The following is a 23,269-nucleotide window of genomic DNA, read 5'->3' on the forward strand; positions in this document are numbered from 1 at the left end:
AAAGGAGGAACACAGTCTAGCGTAGAAGAAGAGAAGGAAGGTAGCGTAGTAGGAAGTGTTTTGATAGGCAGCCATAAGGGCTGAAGGAGGGATGTGAGAGGGAGTGTGCAAGAGGAGGGCAAAGGTGTATCTGATGGTGCTAGAAGTGATGCTGTGTAAGGGGAAGGCTTCAACTCACTGGCTTTTGGTCAAACAATGTCTCAATTTTAAAATTCCAATTATGAATTTCAAATTCCTTGGTGATTGGCTCTTCCATTTCTCTGAAATTTCATCCAGTTCTGCAATCCTGACTCTCCACTTCTGGCCTATGAAGCAACCCTGGTTTTAACAACCATGTACTCAACTGGTTCTTGGTTCTTGAGATACCTCTTTTTTTAAGTTCTCTGCCTCTCTGTCCTCTGTTAAGATCAAAACCTAAATCTTTGACAAAGCATTTGGACACCTGGCCTATATCTCCTTAGATGGTTCAGTGCTGGATTTTGTTTAATATTATACCTGTGAACTACTTTGGATTATCTTATGATATTAAAAGCATTAATAAATTCTGATTATGTCTGTGACAATTGATTTTGCTTGTCATTGCAACCAATTAACTGTAACCTACACCAACAATTGGCATATGTTCAGAAGTCAGCTCTGCAGGAAAGGTGTATGTGGCAGTGGTATCCACCAGAGTTATTTGTAGTTAGTAAATTCTCTGCCACCAGTACTCCCTATTGGTGTTGGTCTAAGGTACTATTACAAATGGGGAAGGAATAAAATAGAATAGAAATTTATTGTCATGTTATTGATGTCTGTACCACAAATCTGGATGATACAAGTTATCTGTACAACAGCAGTAGCTTTATTATCGGAGAGCCGGCGAGAGATTCAAATTGTCTACTTGTGATGACACTTCTCCACGATTCTCTGCCCTACACACACACACAGTATATTTTTTAGGAAGGTTTATCAGTCACATGGGCGATTGTCATCACATAGTTGAAAGTAGGTAATTATGAATTTACAAAGCCCGATGAATGTCGATGTCCTGTGAAAATATGAATGGATTACAGAAACTGATTATCATATTCTTCATGATTTCCCCCCCCCCCCCAGCACCCATGTCCTGTGTGTGCAGGTGTGAGACACAGTGAAAGACACAAATTCTTCATGATTATGTGTTGATGGGAAGAGATTAAGGCAGAAGGGTTTTGCCTGCTGTAAATGGGGAGTCACATACCTATGCTAATATGGAGGGAAAATAAGACAATGGGAGCAGGAGGCAGTTTAACAGGGTTGTGGCCAAGGCTATCAGTCTTATCTGGAAAGGGCAAATACCTCTGTCTGGGGCTACAGGGGAAATCCACTTGCGTGGCTCCACTAGGCTCCATCTCTGACAGACAGTCAGCCTCCCCCTTACTACGATGTTCTGTCTGTATTAAGTTAAAAATCACACAACACCAGGTTATAGTTCAACAGGTTTAATTGGAAGCACTAGGCAAAAGTGAGGACTGCAGATGCTGGAAACCAGAGTCTAGATTAGAGTGGTGCTGGAAAGGCACAGCAGATCAGACAGCATCTGAGGAGCAGGAAAATCGATGTTTTGGGCAAAAGCCCTTCATCAGGAATGGAGGAAGCACTTAATTGGAAGCACTAGCTTTCAGAGCGCTGCTCCTTCATCAGGTGATTGTGACTTCCACTTAAACCTGTTGGACTATAACCTGGTGTTGTGTGATTTTTAACTTTGTCCACCTGAGACCAACACCGGCATCTCCATATCTGTCTGTATTACAGGCTTTCAGTTGATATTGCAGTACGTCCTTTAGCAGTGGAATGTTTAACCCTTGAATCCCCAATGTGTCCTGAAAGAGAAGCAAAGCATGGAACTGACCCCTCTGTGGCATTTTAACTTCCTCAATGTGTAGTTGAAAAATGCAGTGAAACGTTTTATGTCACTCCACACGGTGCCTACATCAATGACAGAAGTCATACATGATAATAAAAAAAAGTAAAGACAAAGTTCATCATAGTACAGTTAATGGCTCCTGGACTTGGGGAAAGCCAATGAAGTAACGATGGAGTATCCTGTAGACACAGCTAGAACAAGATGCCATGCTGGAATATTGGGTGGAATCCTCCACCATGCCAAACCAAAAGAGAAGCTTGGTCTTAGAAACCGAATAGATTTGTTCACTAGTAATTACAGGGGATCCACAAATTTATGAACCTCTGTCTTAAAAAAACGTATATTTATGAACGTGATCCCATAAAGGGATGTAACTTTAAAGATCTGATATATGGATGTTGCCTATACTTAGGAACAGCTACTTTATTTTGTCTTGCATTGTTTTCCGACCTGTGTACAAATGAACTTGTAAACGGAGTCTGTTGGCAATCTGGGGATTGTCTGTATTAGCAATTACATTACATCTTAGTTTAACGAGAGTCTCTTGTAAGACCTCAGGCTTGATTTAACAGCGTTATAGATCAGACCAAATCTCTGGAAAATATATAGAGATAGCCTAGACCCTAACTTTTATTTTTTTAAAGGCAAGTGTAAGATGCTGTGTTCCAGATGTGATTTGATTGGTCCATTACTCGGTTCATCATGATCGTGTGTGTGTGCGTGTGTCTATAAGTGATGTTGTCTGAGTAAAATTAAATGCAGAACACTGGTGATGGAAATCTCAAACGCTGAGAAACTCAGTGGATCTGACAGTGTCTGCGGAGAGAGAAACAGAGTTAATGTTTTGAATCCAGTGTGATTCTTCTTCAGAAGCTAGTTATGATGAAAGGACACTGGACACTTTGCCCAATTAATGTTGGGATGTAGTTTAAATGGACTTTTGAAAACGTTGAAAGTTTTAATAACTAACATGGTGGCACAGTGACTCAGTGGTTAGCAATGCTGCCTCACAATGCCATGGACCTGGATTCGATTCCAGCCTTGGGAGACCGTGTAAACTTCACACTGACAGTCTTCCCATGTTCGTGTGGGTTTCTTCTGAGTGTTCCTGTGAAGTTTGCACATTCTCCATGTGTTCGTGTGGATTTCCTCTGAGTGCTCCAATGTGCACTCCAAAGATGTGCAGGTTAGGTGAATTGGCCATGCTAAATTGCCCATAGTGTTCAGGAATGTGTAGGTCAGATGCATTAGTCAGGGATAAATGTAGAGTAATAGAGTAGGTGAATGGGTCTGGGTGGGTTACTCTTCGGAGGGTCAGTGTGACTTGTTGGGCTAAATGGTCTGTTTCTACACTCTAGGGATTTTATGATGATAATAACCTGTTACTACTTTTTCCCAACATTCTTTGATCTCTTTAACACCAAGAATATATCTAATTCCTTCTTTAAAACATATAACATTTTGGCCTTAACTACGTTCTGTGCGAGAGAATTCCACTGGCTCACCACTCTCAGTGAAGAAATGTCTCCTGATCCTAGTCCTAAATTCTGATTCTTTCAACTGTCATGTTGTGCGTCCAGTTGTGGATGCCCTGTTAAAGGGAGGGTATTATTAAACCGGAGAGGATTCAGAAGATATTTACTGGATGGTTTGAGTTATGAAGAAAGGCAGATAGGCTGGGACTTTCTTCACTGGAGCGTAGGAGGTTGAGGCGACCTTCTGGAAGTTAATAAAATAATGAGGGTACAGATAGGGTTAATTTTCCCCAGGGCAGGAGATTCCAAGACGAAGGGACTTTTGTTTTAAGGTGATGAGAGGAGAGAGATTTTAAAAAGTCACGAGGGGCAAATGTTTTACACAGAGGGTGTGGAATGAATTCCCTGAGGGTGTGGGTACAATTACAACCCTTTGGATAAGTTCAGGAAAGGTTTGGAGAGATATAGGCAAGGAGCAGGCGGGTGGGACTAGTTTGGTTTAGGGTTATGTTTAACTGAATGGTCTGTTTCAGTGCTGTATGTCAAAACAAAAAAAAAATCCTTGACTCACTGGGACAGAACCTGTCTGCAGATCCGGGAGCAGCGTGCCCAGTCGGAGCTATTGGGTCTGGGTTTGTTTTTATTTGCCAGCATTCCCATCAGCAGGAACCTGTCACAGTTTGGAGGTGGTTTCTGCGCCGTGACCTCCTCCTCAATCCCTTTGCTGCACATGGCCGTGTCGGATTGTGGCCTTTAAACCGAGGGAGGCGAGAGAGCAGAGCAGCTGGCTCTCCCCCAGCCCGAGGGAGTGAAGCGATGTCGGTTCCTGCGCTGAATGCAATGAGAGGCTGTGTGAGGAACAGGCAACTGGCCTGGCTCTTCAACCTCAGGCGCCTGTACCGCAGCGAGAGGGGAGTCTATGGTTACAAACCAGCCAGGAACAATGACAGTGGGCTCAAGGTATCCAGACAGGAAGCCCCAGTCCAAGGTCAGTCGGAGTGCAATTCTAAAACTGATATGATAAGATTTGTTCTCTGATTGTGGGGGTGGGAAAGGGGCTGTCAAGGCAATGATAGAGGGCAAGCAATAGTGAAACAGCAGGTAAGACTAATTGTTAACTTCTGTAAGTAAGTATGACAGCTCAGTCTCCTTTCAGTTTCATTTGCCACCTCGCCGGAGTTTGTGGAAGCTGTGTCTTTGCATAGCAAATGGCTGCCTCTTGGAATTTGTCTGAACAGCCAAAACACTAAACAGGAGCCTCTCGAGCAGTCCCCCGGCGGCCAGCTCCCCGCCTTTGAACTTGAAAAAGCACAGCTGCCTGTTGGAGAGGTTTATACCCGCTGGGGTCTGCACTGGGAAGGGGCCATGCACCCCCCACGGTCGCTCTGCCTGAGTTTGTTTTTGTCAGCTTCCTGCTTCTACGTGTCCCTTTTCAGAGTGCAACAAGATAGGGATTAAACTGGTCTCATCAATGCCTGGCAGATGACATTCACTGATCTACGTTGCACATTGGATAGAGACAAAAAAACCTGCAGATGCTGGAATCCAGAGTTATTAGGCAGCAGGTTGGAAGAACACAGCAAGCCAGGCAGCATCAGGAGGTGGAGAAGCCAACATTTCTGGTGTAACCCTTCTCAAGAAGTCTTGAAGGGTTATACAGGCCTCCTGCCGGTCTACTACATTGTATCTTGGCATCTTAGGTGCTGCCCATCAGAGTAAATGATGTCTGACATTAATATAACATCTAGTTTTTTTTGAGGTGATGAGAGTATGATCACAAGGTGTTTACACTTACAGATTCTGTAGGTAACATTGTAAATAATCAGGGAAGGTTAGCTCAGCTGGCTGGACAGCTGATGCAGAGAAACGCGTGGGTTCAATTCCCACACTGCCGCAGGTTTCCATGTGGGAGTCTCCCTCAACCTCCTCCCTCACCTGAGGCAAGGTGACCCTCAGGTTAAACCATCACCAGTCATCCCTGTCTAGTGAGAGAACAGCCCTAAGGTCTGTTAGGACTATGGTGACTTTACCTTTTACTGTACAATTATATAGGAAGAGGTGCAAGACATTGGGACTCCAATTGTATCCCTGGTTTATAACACATCAGTTTTTTTATTTGCTACTTTAATGCATAGAATCATACAGTACAGAGAGGCCCTTCAGTCTGTCAAGTCTATACTGTCAAAAATACATTAGTCCACTTCCCCAAGCTTTGATACAATGGGATAAAGGGAATTTCTATGCCTATTGTGCATTGACTGGAATTATCCATACCCCATGGCACACAAAACAGTCTCCTCAAAGCTTTAATAAAGTTTATTGTGAGTTCTACCATCCTTTGAAAGCTTAGTGCCTTCATTCTGTCAAACTGGATTTACTTGCTCCATTGTCCATGTCATGCCCAGCAGCACTAGCAAGACAAGGGAATAAATGTTGAACAGTATGACCCTGGGAACCACTTGAGGATCCAAGGGACCATGATCTGAATGTAAATACCTGACTCTTAAGGTATCAGGACAGCTAGATAAAGTGGTAAAGAAGGTGTATGGGATACTTGCCTTTATTAGCCCAGGCAGAGAGTTGAAGAATGGGGAGCTGATGTTGGAACTGTATCAAACGTTGGTTAGGCCACAGCTAGAATATTGTGCACAGTTCTGGAATCCACATTATAGGAGGGATGTGATTATACTGGAGAAGGTGCAGAGGAGATTTACCAGGATATTGCCTGGGCTGGAGGGTTTCAGTTATGAAGAGAGACTGGACAGACTGGGCTTGGTGTCCTTTATCAGGAGGCATGATTTCAGATATATAACATGGAGGGGCATGATAGGGTAGACAAAAAGATATATTTCCCCTTGGTGGAGGGATCGGTAACTGGGGCATTGATTTAAAGTAAGGGGCAGGAGGTTTCTAGGGGACATGTGGAAAACTGTTTTCACCCAGAAAGTGGTGGGAATCTGGAACTCACAGACTGGAAGGGTGGAAGAGGCAGAGGGAGAGAGTAAGGACTGGAAAGTCAGAGTCAATAAAGTGCGGAGCTGGAAAAAGCGCAGCAGCTCAGGCAGCATCAGAGAAGCAGGTGTATCGACATTTCAAGTCAGGACCCCCCCCCCCCCCCCCCCCCCCAATGAAAGGTCCTATATTCTATATTTTTCTTTTGTGTTAGTATTACACTGATCTTCTCTGTATTGGGGAGGAGAGAAATCATTTCATTTTCTATTTTCTTATCTGTTGCTTCATCTACAAGGGCATGACTAGATGTGTTGAGATGACCCCACAACTCAGGGCCAAGGATCAGTTAGCTCATTTGGCTGTATGGTTGGTTCATGATGCAGTTTGAGGCTAACAGTATAGATTCAATCCCTGATCTGACTGATGTTTCTATGAAGTTCTTGCCTCTTTAACCTTTCCCCTTGCCTGAGATGTGGTGACTCTCAGGTTAAACTCACTACCCAGTATTCTCTCTCTATTGAGACAGCAGCCTAGTCTTCCACTGGAACTATGGCACTTTATCTTTTTATCTCAGGGTCATGCATAAAAATCACTATTGAGCCCACATTTCATGTGGTCAGTTGTACTGTCCGCAGTTTGAGGAGGAAAAACAATATTGAGGAAATGACTTCTTAAAAAAGAACAGAATGAGAGAAATCGAAAATTTGTTCCAGGAATATTGCCAATGTATGCTGTGAAATCACTTGCAGAAGACTACAGGGAGCCCTGAAGTGAGTCAAAAATAGACTTGTGTTTCTCCATAAGAGCCAACTAGCACTGAAGGTCCGAAAGAGGAAGCTTTTTTTTAAAAAATGAACTTTTCTCTGTTTGGCTTTGACATTGTAAAGTGAGAAAGGACTTAGAATTATTTGCCACCTTTCATGACCATTAATCATCACAATGCTCTTTACAGCTAAACGAAGTGTTGTTGAAATGCAGGCGCTATTGTAATGTAATGTAATTGTAATGAGAGACACCGCAGTCAGTGCCCATACAGTCAAAATCCCACAAATAACAATGCACTAAATTAGCAGGTAACCTGAGCACTGTAAGGGTCGACCAGGACTCTCTGAGAGCTTCTGTATCTTACCAGAACATCCTGCGGCACTGTCTCTACACCTGGTGTGTGTATGGAATGAGCTGCCAGAGGAAATGGTGGATGCTGGTACAATTATTACACTTAACAGGCCACTGGATGGGTATATGAATAGGAAGGGTTTAGAGGGATATGAGCCAAGTGCTGGCAAATGGGACTAGATTGGTTAGGCTATCAGGTCAGCATGGATGGGTTGGACTGAAGGGTCTGTTTCCACGCTGTACATCTCTATGACTATGACTCTAGACAAGGCCTTCTCAACCCAAAGATGCACCATGCTGTTGGGAGGACCACTTTTAATCACATACAGATCTTTGTTGATCCTCTTCAACCTCTGACCTCTGATGCAACCAAGGGTCATGACTTTGAGGTTTGCCTTTTTTTACATCAGATTTGTTGTACTAATGGGTTCCATTGGTAATAGGGACACCCACAGTGCTGTGAGGAAGTGAATAGGTGTGTGAATAGGTGTATGAATAGGCCATTCAACCTCTCTCCAGTTTTCCCCACAATGAAGTAGAGGGAGGTCAGCATTGTAGTAATGCTACTGTTTCTTATTGCTGAGTGGGTGGGTGAGTGGAGCTGAGTCCACAAAAAGATCAGCCATGATCTTATTGAATGGCGGAGCAGACTTGAAGGGTCAGACGGCCTACTCCTGCTCCTAGTTCCTAGTTCTTAAGTTGTTAGTAATCCAGAGCCTTATGGTAACACAGGTTCACAGAAACACTGCTTCATTCCCTACTGTTGGAGACAAAATGCATGCTGTGGTTAAGTTGTTGAAGTCAATATGAGAGCCAAATGATCACCAAATGTTGAGTAGAAAGAGGAGGTGCTGGTCCTTGTTGTGTTTGTAACAAGGTCAGTCAGGTGGATCTTATAGAATATGAGTTCCCTGATTGGGGCTGTTAATCTGGTCTAATCAGGGAGTGCTGGCTGACAGATGAACAATAGGGTTTGGAGCCTGGCTTTGCCATTCCTCTCCTTTGTAAATTGCTGTTTCTCTGTATACAGCTGTTAATGTTAATTGTTTTGTAAACTGTATTATTCAATAAAATAAATAAACACAGAAGTGTCATGGGTTCTGCTCACTCTGGGAACCAGCTCTGAGCTAGCGGGGTCAGTGGCATTGACTGTGCACTGGTGACAGGATACCAGCCTTTGTGGAGTTATTTCAGTGGCGGCACGGATTGGATGTTGGCATAGCCACGTTGGTGGGCAGCACCCAGAGTGCCAACAAGGACAAAAATGACCGTCAGCAGTTCCCCTACATTCGTGACAATGGCCAGGTAATACCTGGACTCGATTGCACATCAGTAATGCTGGCCCATCCATTGGCTCAACATTCTTCATCATTGGAGATGCCCAGTTGAGGTGGTTGGACGTGCATACAATCCATTTGTCAAACACAGAGATGACAATAGAAAAGCTGCGAGCATCATTTGCAATATACAAGCTCCTGGAAGTCTTGATCACAGACAACGGGCATTCATTTACCAGCAGGGAATTTGAGTATTTCCTAAAGTTGACTTGTGAACAAATACTGATTTGTTCACAAAATGTGCAAACGGCTCAGGAGTAAATCATACACGGCCCCTCAGAACAGCCAGAAAGGCTGTCCGAACCCATGGGTTCTCCCTCTCTATTTAGCATTGAAGAAATCTCGAGTCCGAGATGGATATGACAAATGTTGCAGCCTCGAACCTTTACCACCTGAAGAAGAGGATGAATTTCTTTCAAGGCACAAGAGGCTGGCTATGGTCCGGTACACGAGTCTGAATTGGAGGAACAGGCCCTTCAGCCCACGATGTTGTGCCGACGACTGATCCTCATGTATGCACCCTCAAATTTCTGTGACCATATGCATGTCCAGGAGTCTCTTAAATGTCCCCAATGACCCTGCCTCCACAACTGCTGCTGGCAACGCATTCCATGCTCTCACAACTCTCTGTGTAAAGAACCCGCCTCTGACATCCCCTCTATACTTTTCTCCAACCAGCTTAAAACTATGACCCCTCGTGTTAGTCATTTCTGCCCTGGGAAATAGTCTCTGGCTATCAACTCTATGTTCTCCCCGTGTCCGCGTGGGTTTCCTTCTAGTGCTCCGGTTTCTTCCCACAGTCTAAAGATGTGCGGGTTAGGTGGATTGGCCATGGGATATGCAGGGTTACAGGGACAGGTTAGGTCTAGGTGGAATGATCTTTGGAGGGTCAGGGTGTGGACTTGATGGGCTGAATGGCCTGCTTCCACATTGTCGGGATTCTATTCTATGGTAGCTCTGGCTGACAGATGTAAATAGAAGTGTCAGAGGTTCAATACACTCTGAGAGCTGGCTGTGAGGGAGCTGGAACAGTGTTAATAAAGGGTGACTTAGTGATGGGACATTGGCCTCTGTGGAGTTATTTTCTTCCTCAGGCCTGCATTGAACTTCACAGTAACAATGTCAAAAGTTTGTGATCAGAAAACTTAAAGTGCTCAGTGAGACTCAGCATTGTAATTACAGATGGAGCCATGTAGCAGTATTTTAGAAAATCTACATATGACCATTAGATATAAGTCTCTGAGTCTGATGCATTGATTTTTGTAAAAAAAACTATAATTATAAAATTTGTTTTTGCTATAGTCTGAAATTTCCACCCTTTTCTAGTGAGTGATTAGTGTGATTTCTTTCATTCTGTAGTTGACCATGGTTTAGAACGACTGGTGACAGCATATCGAGAACATGGCCACAAAGCAGCTAAAATCGACCCCTTGAGTCAAGGTGTGATTGAGATGATTCCTGAGATCCAGGTTTTAACTGAAGCACTTCAGGGTCATGACCTGTTCTGCACAAAAGGTAAATAAAGGGACTTCTTGTTTGTTTTATGAAATTAGAATTAAGCATTACTCATTCTGTCTTTCTGACTGGACACAGGAGAGATTACAGAAGCATGATCTTTTATGTATCTCCCCTGAAACAGGACACAACAGTTGGTGGTGAATGGAGTACTTTACAGGACATCTGTATTCCATAATCCTTGTAAAACGTGTATGGGATTGGACACCGTACAATTGCTGAATTGCGCATTTCAAAAGGTTATGGAGCAGTTGCAGAGTGCGTCACTCAAAGAAAAATGAGAGAATTCTAAAGTTTGCACAGAATCACAGAATTGTTCTGGTATAGAAGGAGGCATTCGGCCCATCATGTCTATACTGGCTGCCTTATGATCTGTTGTCCTGCCCTTTTCCCCATTACCCTGAGTACGGTATTTCCATTTAAATAACCATTGAATGCCCTTCAATTGAACCTGCCTCCTCCCCGCCACCAGGCTTTGCATTCCAGACCCTAATTACTTGGTGTGTGAACAGTTCTTGCATCAGATTTGCTTCTTTTGCGCATTATCTTATATTTGGGCCCTTCTCCTTCTCGATGTATTTTACAAAAAGGAACAGTTTCTCCCTAACTAGTCTGTCCATCCCTGTTATGATTTTGAAAACTTCTGTCAACTCCCCCACCTCTCCAAGGAAAACAGTCACAGTCTCTCCGTCCCTGAAATCATTCTCAAACCACTGCTGCACTCTCTCCAACACATTCAGGTTAGGTTACCGACAGTATGGAAACAGACCCTGCAGCCCAGCAAGTCCACACCGACCCTCCAAAGAGCAACCCACCCAGACCCATTCTCTACCCTATATTTACACCTGACTAATGCATCGAACACTACAGGCAATTTAGCATGGCCAATTCACCTACTCTGCACATCTTTGGATTGTGGGAGGAAACCCACAGGGAGGATGTGTAAACTCCACACAGACAGTCACCCAAGGCAGGAATTGAACCCAGCTCCCTGGCGCTGTGAGGCAGCAGTGCTAACCACTGAGCCACCGTGCCACCTCAGATCCTTCCTAATGTGTGGCTCAGAACTGTGTACAATATTTCAGCTGAGGTCTAACTGGTAACCTTTCCAAATTCAGCATAACCCCTTTTTCATTCCCGCTGGCTAAGCAACGTCCTTGTTTCTAGCTCAATGTCACTATTAATAAAGCCCAGGATTCAGTATGTTTTTATTAATTGCTTGCTTTATCTGTCCTTGCCTCCTTTACTGACATATGCACATATACACCTGGGTTTCTCTGCTCCTACGCACCTTTTTGGGTATCACCCTTCATTTTAATAACACATTTTGACAGAAAGAACATGGAGATATATCACCTCAGACTTCGCTCCATTGAATGTTTTAGGATTTGAATAACTTAAACTGTGCAGTCCGGAAAGATGATAATGAAGTTATTGAGAACACCTTTTAAGTGTGTATGATACAGACAAAATTAACTCCAAGTATTACTTTAGGACATGATGTTTAAATTGGCATTAAATTTTTCTCCAATTTTGGGGGAGAGGGGAATAAATGTACTTGATGTAAAGAGCAGTAGACATTTGGGATAATTTATAGATAAGGTTTTGATGTCATTGATATTACTTGGATCCTAAACTGAGGAGATTGTTTGATAAACTGAATGGCCTTTTCTCATTTTCTGTTATGTTCTTGTTCAATTTATACCCGTTCTCAGCTTCACTATCCTCAATTGCTGATGGGAGAATAGAGTAGAGGTCAGCTAAAGGGCAAACCACCCTAAACTGATACACATGAACCAATCCTACTGCTGAGCAATGATCCAAGGCAAGTATTTGAGAACCTGTCCCTTTCTTGGCCTAATAGCAGAATTTTCTAATTACACAATACCGTGTTTCAATGTTATGACATGGCAATCGAACCCCTCTGTTAATTAAAACCAAACACCCAGAAAATTTTGCCTTATCTCGTAATCTGTTAAAATATGAGTAAGTGATAGAGAACTCCAAATTTCTACTATTTAAAGAAAAATAACAATTTATTTTCCTAACTGGGCTAGTGAACGCTAAACAAAAACTATTCATAAATCGAAGTCCCTTTTTTCTCATCTACTTACTATCTGACCCCAACTCTATAAAAATGCAGTTCCAAAAACACACTTATTAAACATTGAATTAACTTAATCTCAAGTCCACACATTCTCTGTCCTCTCTCTTCCCTTTGCTGATCTCCCTGGATCATCATCTTTCCTTTTTACTGCACGTATGTTTTACATTTGATAGAGAGTGTCTTCTAATTTCTTCGAGAGCAAGATTTTAAATGGGCAGTTCGCTCTCTGGCTGTTCAGCAGTTACTCTGCTGTTTGTGGCAGTTGCTCTGACTAATTTTCAAAATGCCTGTGCTTTTTATTCTTCCCCAACATTGTTCCCTGTTTTTGATCCGATGTTGTCAAAATAATAAATTCAAACTTGATTGGGTTTTAGTAACCTGAGCATAATTTATACTAATTGGTTAAATTCAAATTGTTGTCAAAACCACAAGCAAAACTCAGGTATCCATTTAACAGCCAATGAAAGACTCTCCTTCTCAAGCTCTTTCCCTCGCCTGTGGTCTGGGGCCCGCAGATTAAATCACCACTAGTCGCTTCTCTCTCTCTAATGGGAGAGCAGCCTCTATGGTCTGGTAAGACTATGGCCACACACACACAGGCACAGGCACAAACATACAGACAGACACACACAGGCACACACATACAGGCTCAAACATTCAGACACACACATACCGGCACACACACACACATTACATGTATCTATTTTCGAACAGCCTGTGTCCCTGCCTTTCCATTCAGGCAGCTGAGCCTGCACTTTAAGTTTACTTCAAAATTCAGAAAACACTTTCTATTTCAAAGCGAACATACATGCTTTTGACTTTGTAACAGGCACTAATGGTGTTACTCATTGGCCTGAGCCAGTCCTTTAACTCGTAACCATGCTCTAGTGCTCCAAAATGTAATCTTGTAGATGATTGATTGATGTTATAATCTATGCTACCATTGCACATGAGCACCCAGCAGCCAGTCAGAAAAGGCAAGATCCTCATCTGTTCCATCAGTTACAAGTAATTCTGTGAGCACTGAGATGGCAAACCCCACACAACTCTTGGCAACTTTTATTCTGTACTTAAATGAGACAGTCAGAGGAAGTCCCAGGGTGAATGCTATATCTGTGTTGCATTAACTGAGCCCAGCCAGCATGGACACTATAATTTGTAAACCCTGTGGTTAGAAAAATCCCTGCTCCTAATCGCTAACCAACACTCCAATCAATGCCCTTTCATGTACAGCATGGGGCAAGATCACAATTTAAATAAAAACAGAAAATGCTGGAGATACTCAGCAGGTCAGGCAACATCTGTGGAGAGATAAAGCAGGGTTTTGAATCCAGTATGGCTCTCCATTGGAACCCTCTTTCCAGCCTGATTTGCAGGGTCTGTGGTATTTTGCTGTTATTTGAATGTCACTGTATAGAACTCTGCAGTCAAGCGGCTTGATGACACTCAGGATCAGAGAATTATTAGGGGGCAGAAGGAGGCCATTCAGCACATTATGTTGGCATTGGATGAAACGTCTTGGTGCCAATCTCCTGTCTTTTCCCCACATCCCTGCACAGAATCACAGAATTGTTGAGGCTGATGTTTGAGTAATTACCATCTGGGGGAGGCACCAGAGGACGCAGACATCTGTAGGTCAGGTGCAAAAAGAAATGCACACCTTCAGGAGAGGGGCGAAGATGGAACTTCCCATCTTACCTGAAAGAAGAGAGAAACTGCAACTGAGGAAGAGAATCCTCAATGGTTTCTGTGAATGTGATTGAGGCTCTTTCTCATTTTGAAGCCTGCAGTTAGCTCAGTTGGCTGGAGAGCTGGTTTGTGATGCCAACAGCATGGTTTCAATTCCTGCACTGGCTGAGGTTACCATGAAGGACACTCCCTCTTAACCTCTCCCCTCACCTGAGGTGTGGTGACTCTCAGATTAAACCACCACCCATTGTCTCACTTTAAGAGGAGAGTGGGACTGTGGTGATTTCACTTTTTAATCCCTTTCTCTTGAGCCTGAGATGAAAATCCAACCACATGTGCCACCACCATGACTATGTGTTTCACCTTTGTGACTTGCCCTGTTCCAGGTCATCTGCTACTGAAACCCTGATTTATACTTTCATTACCTGAGGAATATCGAAGAGAGAATTGAATATGATTTAAGCTTTTATAGACATCAAGGATTTTGGGGCGAAAGCGGGAATAGGACATCGAGATAAAGATTCAGCCGTGATCATATGGAATGGTATTGGGGAAGTACTTTTGAAACACTAATTGTATTGGATGGTGGGGTTCACCTCACACTGCTTCGATATCATGTGTTCCTGGGGGTCATCATTCATTTGGTGAGAGCTTGAGTGGCCAATTTTGTCAAACACTGCACATTCAACATTAACCTTTTTCTCAACTGATAACCACACACATGAACTTTTGTGTAAAAGTGCAAGAATGAGTAATCTACCCCCTTTGTCAGCCCCCCTTTGATATCAAAGGTACTATTTCTTGAACGGCTGTTAAGCATTCTGTTGCAATGAGGAGGAGAGTTATATTCCTGCATGGCTTTCCACAGTGCAGGCAAGGATGAAATATTGCTTCCTTTTGGGATTGTCCCGTCTTTCTAACTTGCCTTTCATTCTTTGTTTTTGGAAGGAAATGACTGCAGGAAATTTAAAGAACAATATGTTTCTTTTCTATCAATTCAAACTATAAAATACTCATTGTACAGAAACTAATGAAAAAGGAACCCACGCGTGTGCAGAAATCAGCCCAAACCTTTGACTGATAGTAGTCTGATGGAAAGGAAACTGTAAAGGGTTGGAGCCCTAATCTGTCCTATTTGGTGTGAGTGTTATTCCATAGGTTAAATAAGTGGCATATGTTAACACTTTTATTTTTAAATAAGATAACAGCCATAGCAATGGATCAGTGTAACTCCACCAGATTATGAGAAAGGAAAGGACCGCTAACTGGCAGCTCCCTGGAATTATTCACTGACACTTTACAGAACCGAAGCAAATCTCACTCATTACCAAATATATCATGTATGTTGTAACCCTAGTATTGTGTTGTGTGTTGTAACCAGAATAGTCTCTATTAAGAACTGTTGTTCATTTGTTACTCCTCTGTCTGAGGAGTTGACTCCATTTGGAATGGTGGGTTGTGGATAGACAATGACCAAATGGTATTATCGCTAGGCTATTAATGCAAAAACCCAGGTAATGTTCTGGGGACCTGGATTTGAATTCCACCCTGGAAATTATGGAATTTGAATTCATAACACTCATAATTCCAGATGTGTTATGATTTTTTAAAAAAAAATTACACGTGGGATGCAGGTATCTCTGGCAAGGCCATCATTTATTGCCCAAAGGGCAGTTGAAAGATAAACCACATTGCTGTGGGTCTAGAGTCACTTGTAGGCCAGACCAGGTAAGAATTGCAGAGAACTTCAGTAAGGTGTTCGACAAGGTTCCCCATGGGAGACTGATTAGCAAGGTTAAACCTCACGGAATACAGGGAGAAGTAGCCATTTGGATACAGAACTGGCTCAAAGGTAGAAGATAGAGGGTGGTGTTGGAGGGTTGTTTTTCAGACTGGAGGCCTGTGACCAGTGGAGTGCCACAAGGATCAGTGCTGGGTCCACTGCTTTTTTGTCATTTATATAAATGATTTGGATGCGAGCTTAAGAGGTACAGTTAGTAAGTTTGCAGATGACACCCAAATTAGAGGTGCTGCATTTTGGGAAAGCAAATCAGAACAGGACTTTAATGCATAATGGTTAAGGTCCTAGGGAGTGTTGCTGAACAAAGAGACCTTGGAGTGCAGGTTAATTGCTCCTTGAAAGTGGAGTCGCAGGTAGATAGGATAGTGAAGAAGGTGTTTGGTATGCTTTCCTTTATTGGTCAGAGTACTGAGTACAGGAGTTGGGAGGTCATGTCGTGGCTGTATAGGACATTGGTTAGGCCACTGTTGGAATATTGCGTGCAATTCTGGTCTCCTTCCTATCGGAAAGATGTTGTGAAACTTGAAAGGGTTCAGAAAAGATTTACAAGGATGTTGCACGATTTGGAGGATTTGAGCTATAGGGAGAGGGTGAACAGGCTGGGACTGTTTTCCCTGTAGTGTCAGAGGCTGATGGGTGACCTTATAGAGGTTTATAAAATCATGAGGGGCATGGATACGTTAAATAAACAAAGTCTTTTCCCTGGAGTGGGGGAGTCCAGAACTAGAGGGCATAGGTTTAGGGTGAGAGGGGAAAGATATAAAAGGGTCCTAAGGGGCAACGTTTTCACGCAGAGGATGGTACGTGTATGGAATGAGCTGCCAGAGGAAGTGGTGGAGGCTGGTACAATTGTAACATTTAAGAGGCATTTGGATGGGTATATGAATAGGAAGGGTTTGGAGGGATATGGGCTGGGTGCTGGCAGGTAGGAGTAGATTGGGTCGGGATATCTGGTCGGCATGGACAAGTTGGACGGAAGGGTCTGTTTCCATGCAGTACATCTCTATTTCCTTCCAGCAACTGATTGTCATGAGATCCTTAATTCCACATCCTTTGTTGAATTCAAATTCCACCTTCTGCCTGAATCCCCAGAACATTAACTGAGTTTCTGGGTTAATAGTCTAATGATAATACCACTCGGCGGTCACCTTTCCTAACCACGACCATGAAACAGTTTGCTGATTGTGGTCTGGCCTACATTTGACTCCAGATCCACAGACTTTTAACTGCCCTCCTGGCAATTGGGGATGAATAATAAATGCTGGCTTAGCTAATTTTGCCCATGATTGAAGAATCAAAAAAGAAACCCTACCTCTGAGGTCATCTCTCAAAACATTTGCAACAGATTTTTTATTTTACATGCTCTGTGATGGCAGAGTGCTCCCATATGAATTAGATAATGCAAAAGCCATGGGTACAACTGCGATGAGAAATAAATATTCAGGAACTCTATTTCCTTGGTGTTGCAGGAATGTTAAACTTTGGGAAAGAGGAAGCCACTTTGGAGGAGGTATTGGCCTATTTGGAACAGACGTACTGCAGGCACATATCTGTGGAGATCGGCCACCTGGAGACCATGGCTGAGAGAGAATGGTTTGCTCAACGATTTGAGCAAGCAAAATGCGAAACTTTAACCCCGGAAGAGAAGAGACATTTAGTGAAGCTAATGCTGGAGTCTCAGGTAACTGTTATGTTCCAACTGCACGGAGAGTGGGACCAAAGGAGTGGCTGCTACACAAATGCAAATTGAAATGAACAAGGTTAAAGAATGATTGAAGTGATCCATGCCCGTTGTGTAGTTGATTTGTTTGTGTTTTCTCAAGTCTGCCCTCACTTGCCTTGGTGCTTCCAGTTGGGAATGGGGATTGATAAAATACATTTTGTTTCTAGTTCAAAATAATTTTTAAATTGTCCTTGTAAAAATCCACAAAAGAATTGATATCTTTAATCTGAACCATGCAAGTACAGTGAAATGAAATAGTTTTTTGGAGGGTGATGGGGTCAGTCACAGGTGGAAAAGGAATGGATTTACTGGGGGCTTGGACATAACAGGTGGGAGTGAAGGTGGGATTGATTGAATCAGTGACTGCAGAAGTATTGTAGCTCACAAGATGGGCCGTTGAATGGGTTGAATACATTGAAGTGTTATAATGTACCTATTGGGGTCGGTTAGCTCAGTTAGCTGGATGGCTAGCTTACAATGCAAACTGATGCCAACAGTGTCAGTTCAATTCCCACACATAACAAAGGACTTTCCTTCTCAACCCTGTTCCTCCACACCACCATATTTTTTGATTGAGCGCCCAGTCTCCATGCCAAGTACAGTAATGCATATGTGAGTTACAGGGGGAGCATGTCCAACAGCTGAAGAGCACCCAGTGGCACCATTCACCAATAGTTGTTTCTCTCTGATCCTCTGGGACTATGGTGACACACTATGTGCATAGGCATAATGCCCTGTCAATAGTTACTATCTGCTCCCTGTTCCTGTACCTCGCTCTCTGATGGTACAGGCCACAAAAGTCCCACTAAAACCTCAGGAGAGAAATGGCAGGTTAACATTTCAGAAACCTGCCCCTCTTGTTAAAAATGAAAGTGAGTTGGCTGCGCTGTGCCTTAGATGGGCCGAAGGGCAGAAAATAAACTTAATTTGTTTTCAAATGTTGCTTTTCTTCTGAGTTCAGTTCAGCTCCTTTCTTTTCTCTGTTCCTGTTGGTTTTGCAAACTGCTTCAATAAGAATCCTTTCACTAGTAACAATGTCAGGCCCATCGAAGCAGCCCCATCGTCTGTTCAGCATTTCTTCAGGTCAGTGAGGCAATTGAGAAATGAGCATATTTTTTGATTGAGCGCCCAGTGTCCATGCCAAGTACAGTAATGCATATGTGAGCTACAGGGGGAGCATGTCCAACAGCTGAAGAGCACCCAGTGGCACCATAGTCAATCTTTCTAATCTTTTGCCATTATCATGAAGCACCCTTTTTGCAGCCTTTCTGTGTGGGGTCAGCTAATTTATGTGTTTGGCCCAAATTTGGCGTACCAGCTGCTGAATATTTTAGAAAACATTTTTGGAGTATGTCGTGATTGTGATGAGGTCAGCCAAGTGGACCTCATAGAATATGAGTTCCCTGATTGGGGCTGTTTTTTTTTAGATTACTTTACAGTGTGGAAACAGGCCCTTCGGCCCAACAAGTCCACACCGACCCGCCAAAGCGTAACCCACCCATACCCCTACATTTACCCCTTACCTAACACTACGGGCAATTTAGCATGGCCAATTCACCTGACCTGCACATCTTTGGACTGTGGGAGGAAACCGGAGCACCCGGAGGAAACCCACGCAGACACGGGGAGAACGTGCAAACTCCACACAGTTAATCTGGTCCAATCAGGGAGCCCTGGTTGACAGTTATAAACAGGAGTGTCAGGGGTCCGGTTCACTCTGAGAGCCGGCTCTGAAGGAGCTGGGTCAGTGTCAAGAACTCTCCACGGGGAAAATAAAGGGTGATGGGATACTGGCCTCTGTGGAGTTATTTCAGAGTGGACTGAGAGATGTGTTAAGCCAAGAGGTTAAACTTAGTTATTGCTGTGAAAGGATAAGGAGCTAAAACACTGTACCATTTTAAATCTCAAATGATTGTTTACAGGCCATGAACTAAATTAAAATGTTCAAATATAGAATTGATAAACGGAAATTTGCTTTAAGGAGGAGATAGATTTTTAGTTCAGAAGAAGGAGGAATGGGCAGGAAGTGGAGTTGAGGCCAAGATGAGATCAGCCATAATTGTATTAAATGAGGGAGCAGAGTCGAGGGGCTGAATGGCTGAATCCTGTTCCAAGTTCTTACATACTAAACCTGACAGATCAATCAATCTTCCACATTCTTGTATGAAGATTCTTAATCAGTCGGGGAATCAAGGGTTACAGGGAAAGGGCAGGAAAGTGGACATGAGGAATGTCGGATCAGCCATGATCCTATTGGATGGTGGAGTAGACTCGGGCCAAACAGCCTACTCCTGTTATTGTCTCTTGTGGTGGTCTTGTGCATCGAAAGCTATTTAGATCCATTTCTTACACCAGGATGTTAGGACCATACAAATCTCATGAGTTAGGGCTCAGCATCTTACACTGATGTTTGGAGATTTTAGCGGAGGGAGGTTTTACTTTGAAATTTTTCACATAATTATCCAGATCACTCTATTGTTAGTTGAGTTGACTCCATGATGTTACAAGTTATCTTTGATCTGTCAGAAGAACTACCCTGATGGACAAGAGTCGATATTTACTTCAATGAAGAAGTTCCCTTTGCACCTTCACCAGAATGCTGTTTACCTTGTTATCCTTTGACTAATAACTTGCAAATTTATTTTGTACTCTGGTTGTGTTCTGTTTGTTTCAATAATTTAGGGGAGGCATTGGCCTTGTGATATTATCACTGGGCTGTTAATCCAGAAACACAGGAATGTTCTTGGGGCTTGGGTTCAAATCCTACCATGGTTGATGGTGAAATTTGAATTCAATAAAAATATCAGGAATTAAGAGTCTAATGACTGTGAATCCATTGCCAATTGTTGGGAAAAACCCATCTGGTTCACGAATGTACTTTGGGGAAGGATAGGTCTGGTCTACATGTGACTCCAGACCCACTGTGGCTGGGCAATTACAGATGGGCAGTAAATGCTGGCCTAGCCAGCAATGTCTCATCCCATGGATGAATTAAAAAATAATCATGTTTGCTGTGCATCTCCACGTATTGTCGTGATCTAACCAAGGGCAGATCCACTGCAGGTTTCTTTTGGTTTGCATATTTTCTCTTCAGCCGCTCATAAGAACCTGCCTTTTTCAATTTCAATCACAATATGATGAGGTGAATTAATATGCAAGGTGTTCCATCCTCCCCGGGTGCTGAAAGGAAGCTCCAGCTCAACTTCACAAAGGATCCTCCACCTGGGGATAGGCGTTGTCTCTTGGCAATCTAACTCTTCCTCCATCATCACCAAAAGTTTGCTTGTTCTGCTGTTGGCTATGTCTCATGGCACTGAGTATGGGGCCTTTTTAGACAGGCCTGGGGTGACTCACCACAGGGGAGGGCCGAACACCCCTTCCTAAGGTCTCAGTTGACCATCATATCCTAGTCCTGGGTGGTGAAGATCCTGTAAGTAGCCTAACTAATGACTTGTGTCTATTTATCAGGAATTCGATCGCTTCTTGGCCACTAAATTTTCCACTGTAAAACGTTATGGTGGTGAGGGCGCAGAGAGCATGATGGGATTCTTCCACGAATTGTTCCGAAATGCAGCGTTCAATGGTGTGGCTGACGTGGTACTGGGAATGCCTCACCGAGGGCGACTCAATCTTTTGACTGGGCTCCTGCAATTTCCTCCTGAGGTGAGACCATAGTTGGAAAAAAAGAATTCACAGTGATGTGACTGAAAATGTGAGAGATTGGGTTGAGAGCAAATGTTTGGGTTTGGAATCTCTAAGATCAGAATAGAATTAAACTCGCAGCAACTTTCCATTTTATAGTGCCCAAAGCACTCCACCAGTGCCTTATCAAGTAAAATTCAACACCAAAATGCATAAGGCGATATTAGAGTAGGTGAGCAAAAGCTTAGTCAAAGCAGCAAGTTTCAAGATCTAATTTAAAGATGAGAATCATAGAAATGTACAGCATGGAAACAGACCCTTCGGTCCAACCCGTCCCTGCCGACAAGATATCCCAACCCAGTCTAGTCCCACCTGCCAGCACCCGGCCCATATCCCTCCAAACCCTTCCTACTCATATACCCATCCAAATGCCTTTTAAATGTTGCAATTGTACCAGCCTCTACCACTTCCTCTGACAGCCCATTCCACACACGTACCATCCTCTGTGTGAAAATGTTGCCCCGTAGTGAGGGAATTCCAGAGTTGAGTATCTTGACATCTGAGGCACAATCACCAGAGATGGAGTGATTTAAAATCAAGGATATCCAAGGCTGAAGAACATTCCTGTCCTTTTGCGTACTTCCTGTGAATAGAGACACTTTGGAAATGATCTATATGAACCATGGATTACTGCTGAAAGATTGTCAATCTTTGGAAACCTCTGCTCCACTCCAAAATACTTTGGATGTGGATACCGTGTTGTTGAATGTATCCAAGAATGAGATTTGGATCCCAAGGGATTGAAGGATAGTGCACAAAGGAAGGATTGATGTAAGAGCTATGATCTTGTTGAATGGTAGCAGATCACCTCCTTCTGAACCTATTGCTCAGACAGACCCCCATGAAAAGTCTGTGGGCAACTCTTAGTAAAATGAGTGTTGTTCTGGCTGAGATTCTCCAGTCAACGTACATGACCCAGAGTGAAAATCTCCATTCATTCCTGTCCTTTCTTATTGGAGAATTGAAGCCAATCAAAGCCCAATGCTGCCTAAGTTCTGTAAGTTTGGCATGGACCAACAACCAAACCTGTGACCTTGCAGCTTACATGACTCGCTGAGTCAAGGCTGGGGTTCTGTTGATGTACTTGAACCAAGTGAGTCATGAGTGGTAATGGAGATTTAGAATGCGTGTAACCTTTCCAGCTAATAGCATTTGTCAAAATGAGTTTTTTTGTTGTTTTTTTTTTGTATACGGAACATAAGGATAGGATGTGTTTTTACAAAATAAAATCACTCTAAGTAATAAGTGTTTCTTCAACAAGATTGAAGATTTGAAGAAGTTGTGTAATAGCAGCTGTCTCATCAATTTCAATGGTACACATGTATGAATTGTGATAGATGGCAAGACTGAGAAATATAGGGCAAGCAGGTTCCTGTCGATTTTAAAATTATTACATTTTTATTGCCACAAACAAGTACAGTCCTTAACATTAATAGCTGTATCGTTTGGTGTTCTACAGTCATCGCAAGCCTGTTGTAAGTTTATTTTGTCTTTTGTGTGTGGCTCGGAACGGATGTCAGGCTGTAACTACACAAGGCCTGAACTATGTTTTAAAACTGATGCATTTACATTTGTTTACTGGTGCTTTGATTTCAGTTCTGTTAGAAGCGCACCCTAGTTAATTAACAAAAAGAGGAGTTTGTATAATTTTTACCAGATCCTCCTCTGTGTGAAAAGATTGCTCCTTAGATTCCTTCTAAATCTTTCCCCTCTCACCTTAAACTGATGTCCTCTAGTTTTGAACTCCCCTACCCCTGAGAAAAGACTTTGGCTATTCATCTTATCTATGCCTCTCATGTTTTTATAAACCTCTATAATAATGTTAAGAAACACGAGTATATGAAACAACAATCAATAATGAGATTATTGGCATGGTGGCTCAGTGGTTAGCACTGCTGCCTCACAGCGCTAGGGACCCAGGTTCGGTTCCACCCTTGGGTGACTGTATGTTTGCACATTCTCCC

General features: G+C 43.0%; 1 protein-coding gene across 4 annotated transcripts in view; it reads left to right on the forward strand.

Moving 5' to 3' along the window:
* Positions 1-4,038: 4,038 nt before the first annotated feature.
* dhtkd1 (dehydrogenase E1 and transketolase domain containing 1) overlaps positions 4,039-23,269 on the forward strand; it is a 70,594-nt gene continuing 51,363 nt past the window's right edge. For 3 of the 4 annotated variants that reach the window (XM_043714152.1, XM_043714149.1, XM_043714151.1), the window contains exons 1-4: positions 4,039-4,351; positions 10,128-10,283; positions 17,350-17,561; positions 21,072-21,266. In XM_043714152.1, the coding sequence (XP_043570087.1) occupies positions 4,180-4,351; positions 10,128-10,283; positions 17,350-17,561; positions 21,072-21,266 (735 nt within the window). In that variant the 5' untranslated portion in view covers positions 4,039-4,179. Of the gene's footprint in view, positions 4,352-10,127; positions 10,284-11,998; positions 12,109-17,349; positions 17,562-21,071; positions 21,267-23,269 lie in introns of those variants that run through there. The other variant, XM_043714153.1, reaches the window with a different exon arrangement.

The sequence above is a fragment of the Chiloscyllium plagiosum genome, chromosome 23 (genome assembly GCF_004010195.1).
Source record: "Chiloscyllium plagiosum isolate BGI_BamShark_2017 chromosome 23, ASM401019v2, whole genome shotgun sequence".
Lineage (NCBI taxonomy): Eukaryota > Metazoa > Chordata > Chondrichthyes > Orectolobiformes > Hemiscylliidae > Chiloscyllium > Chiloscyllium plagiosum.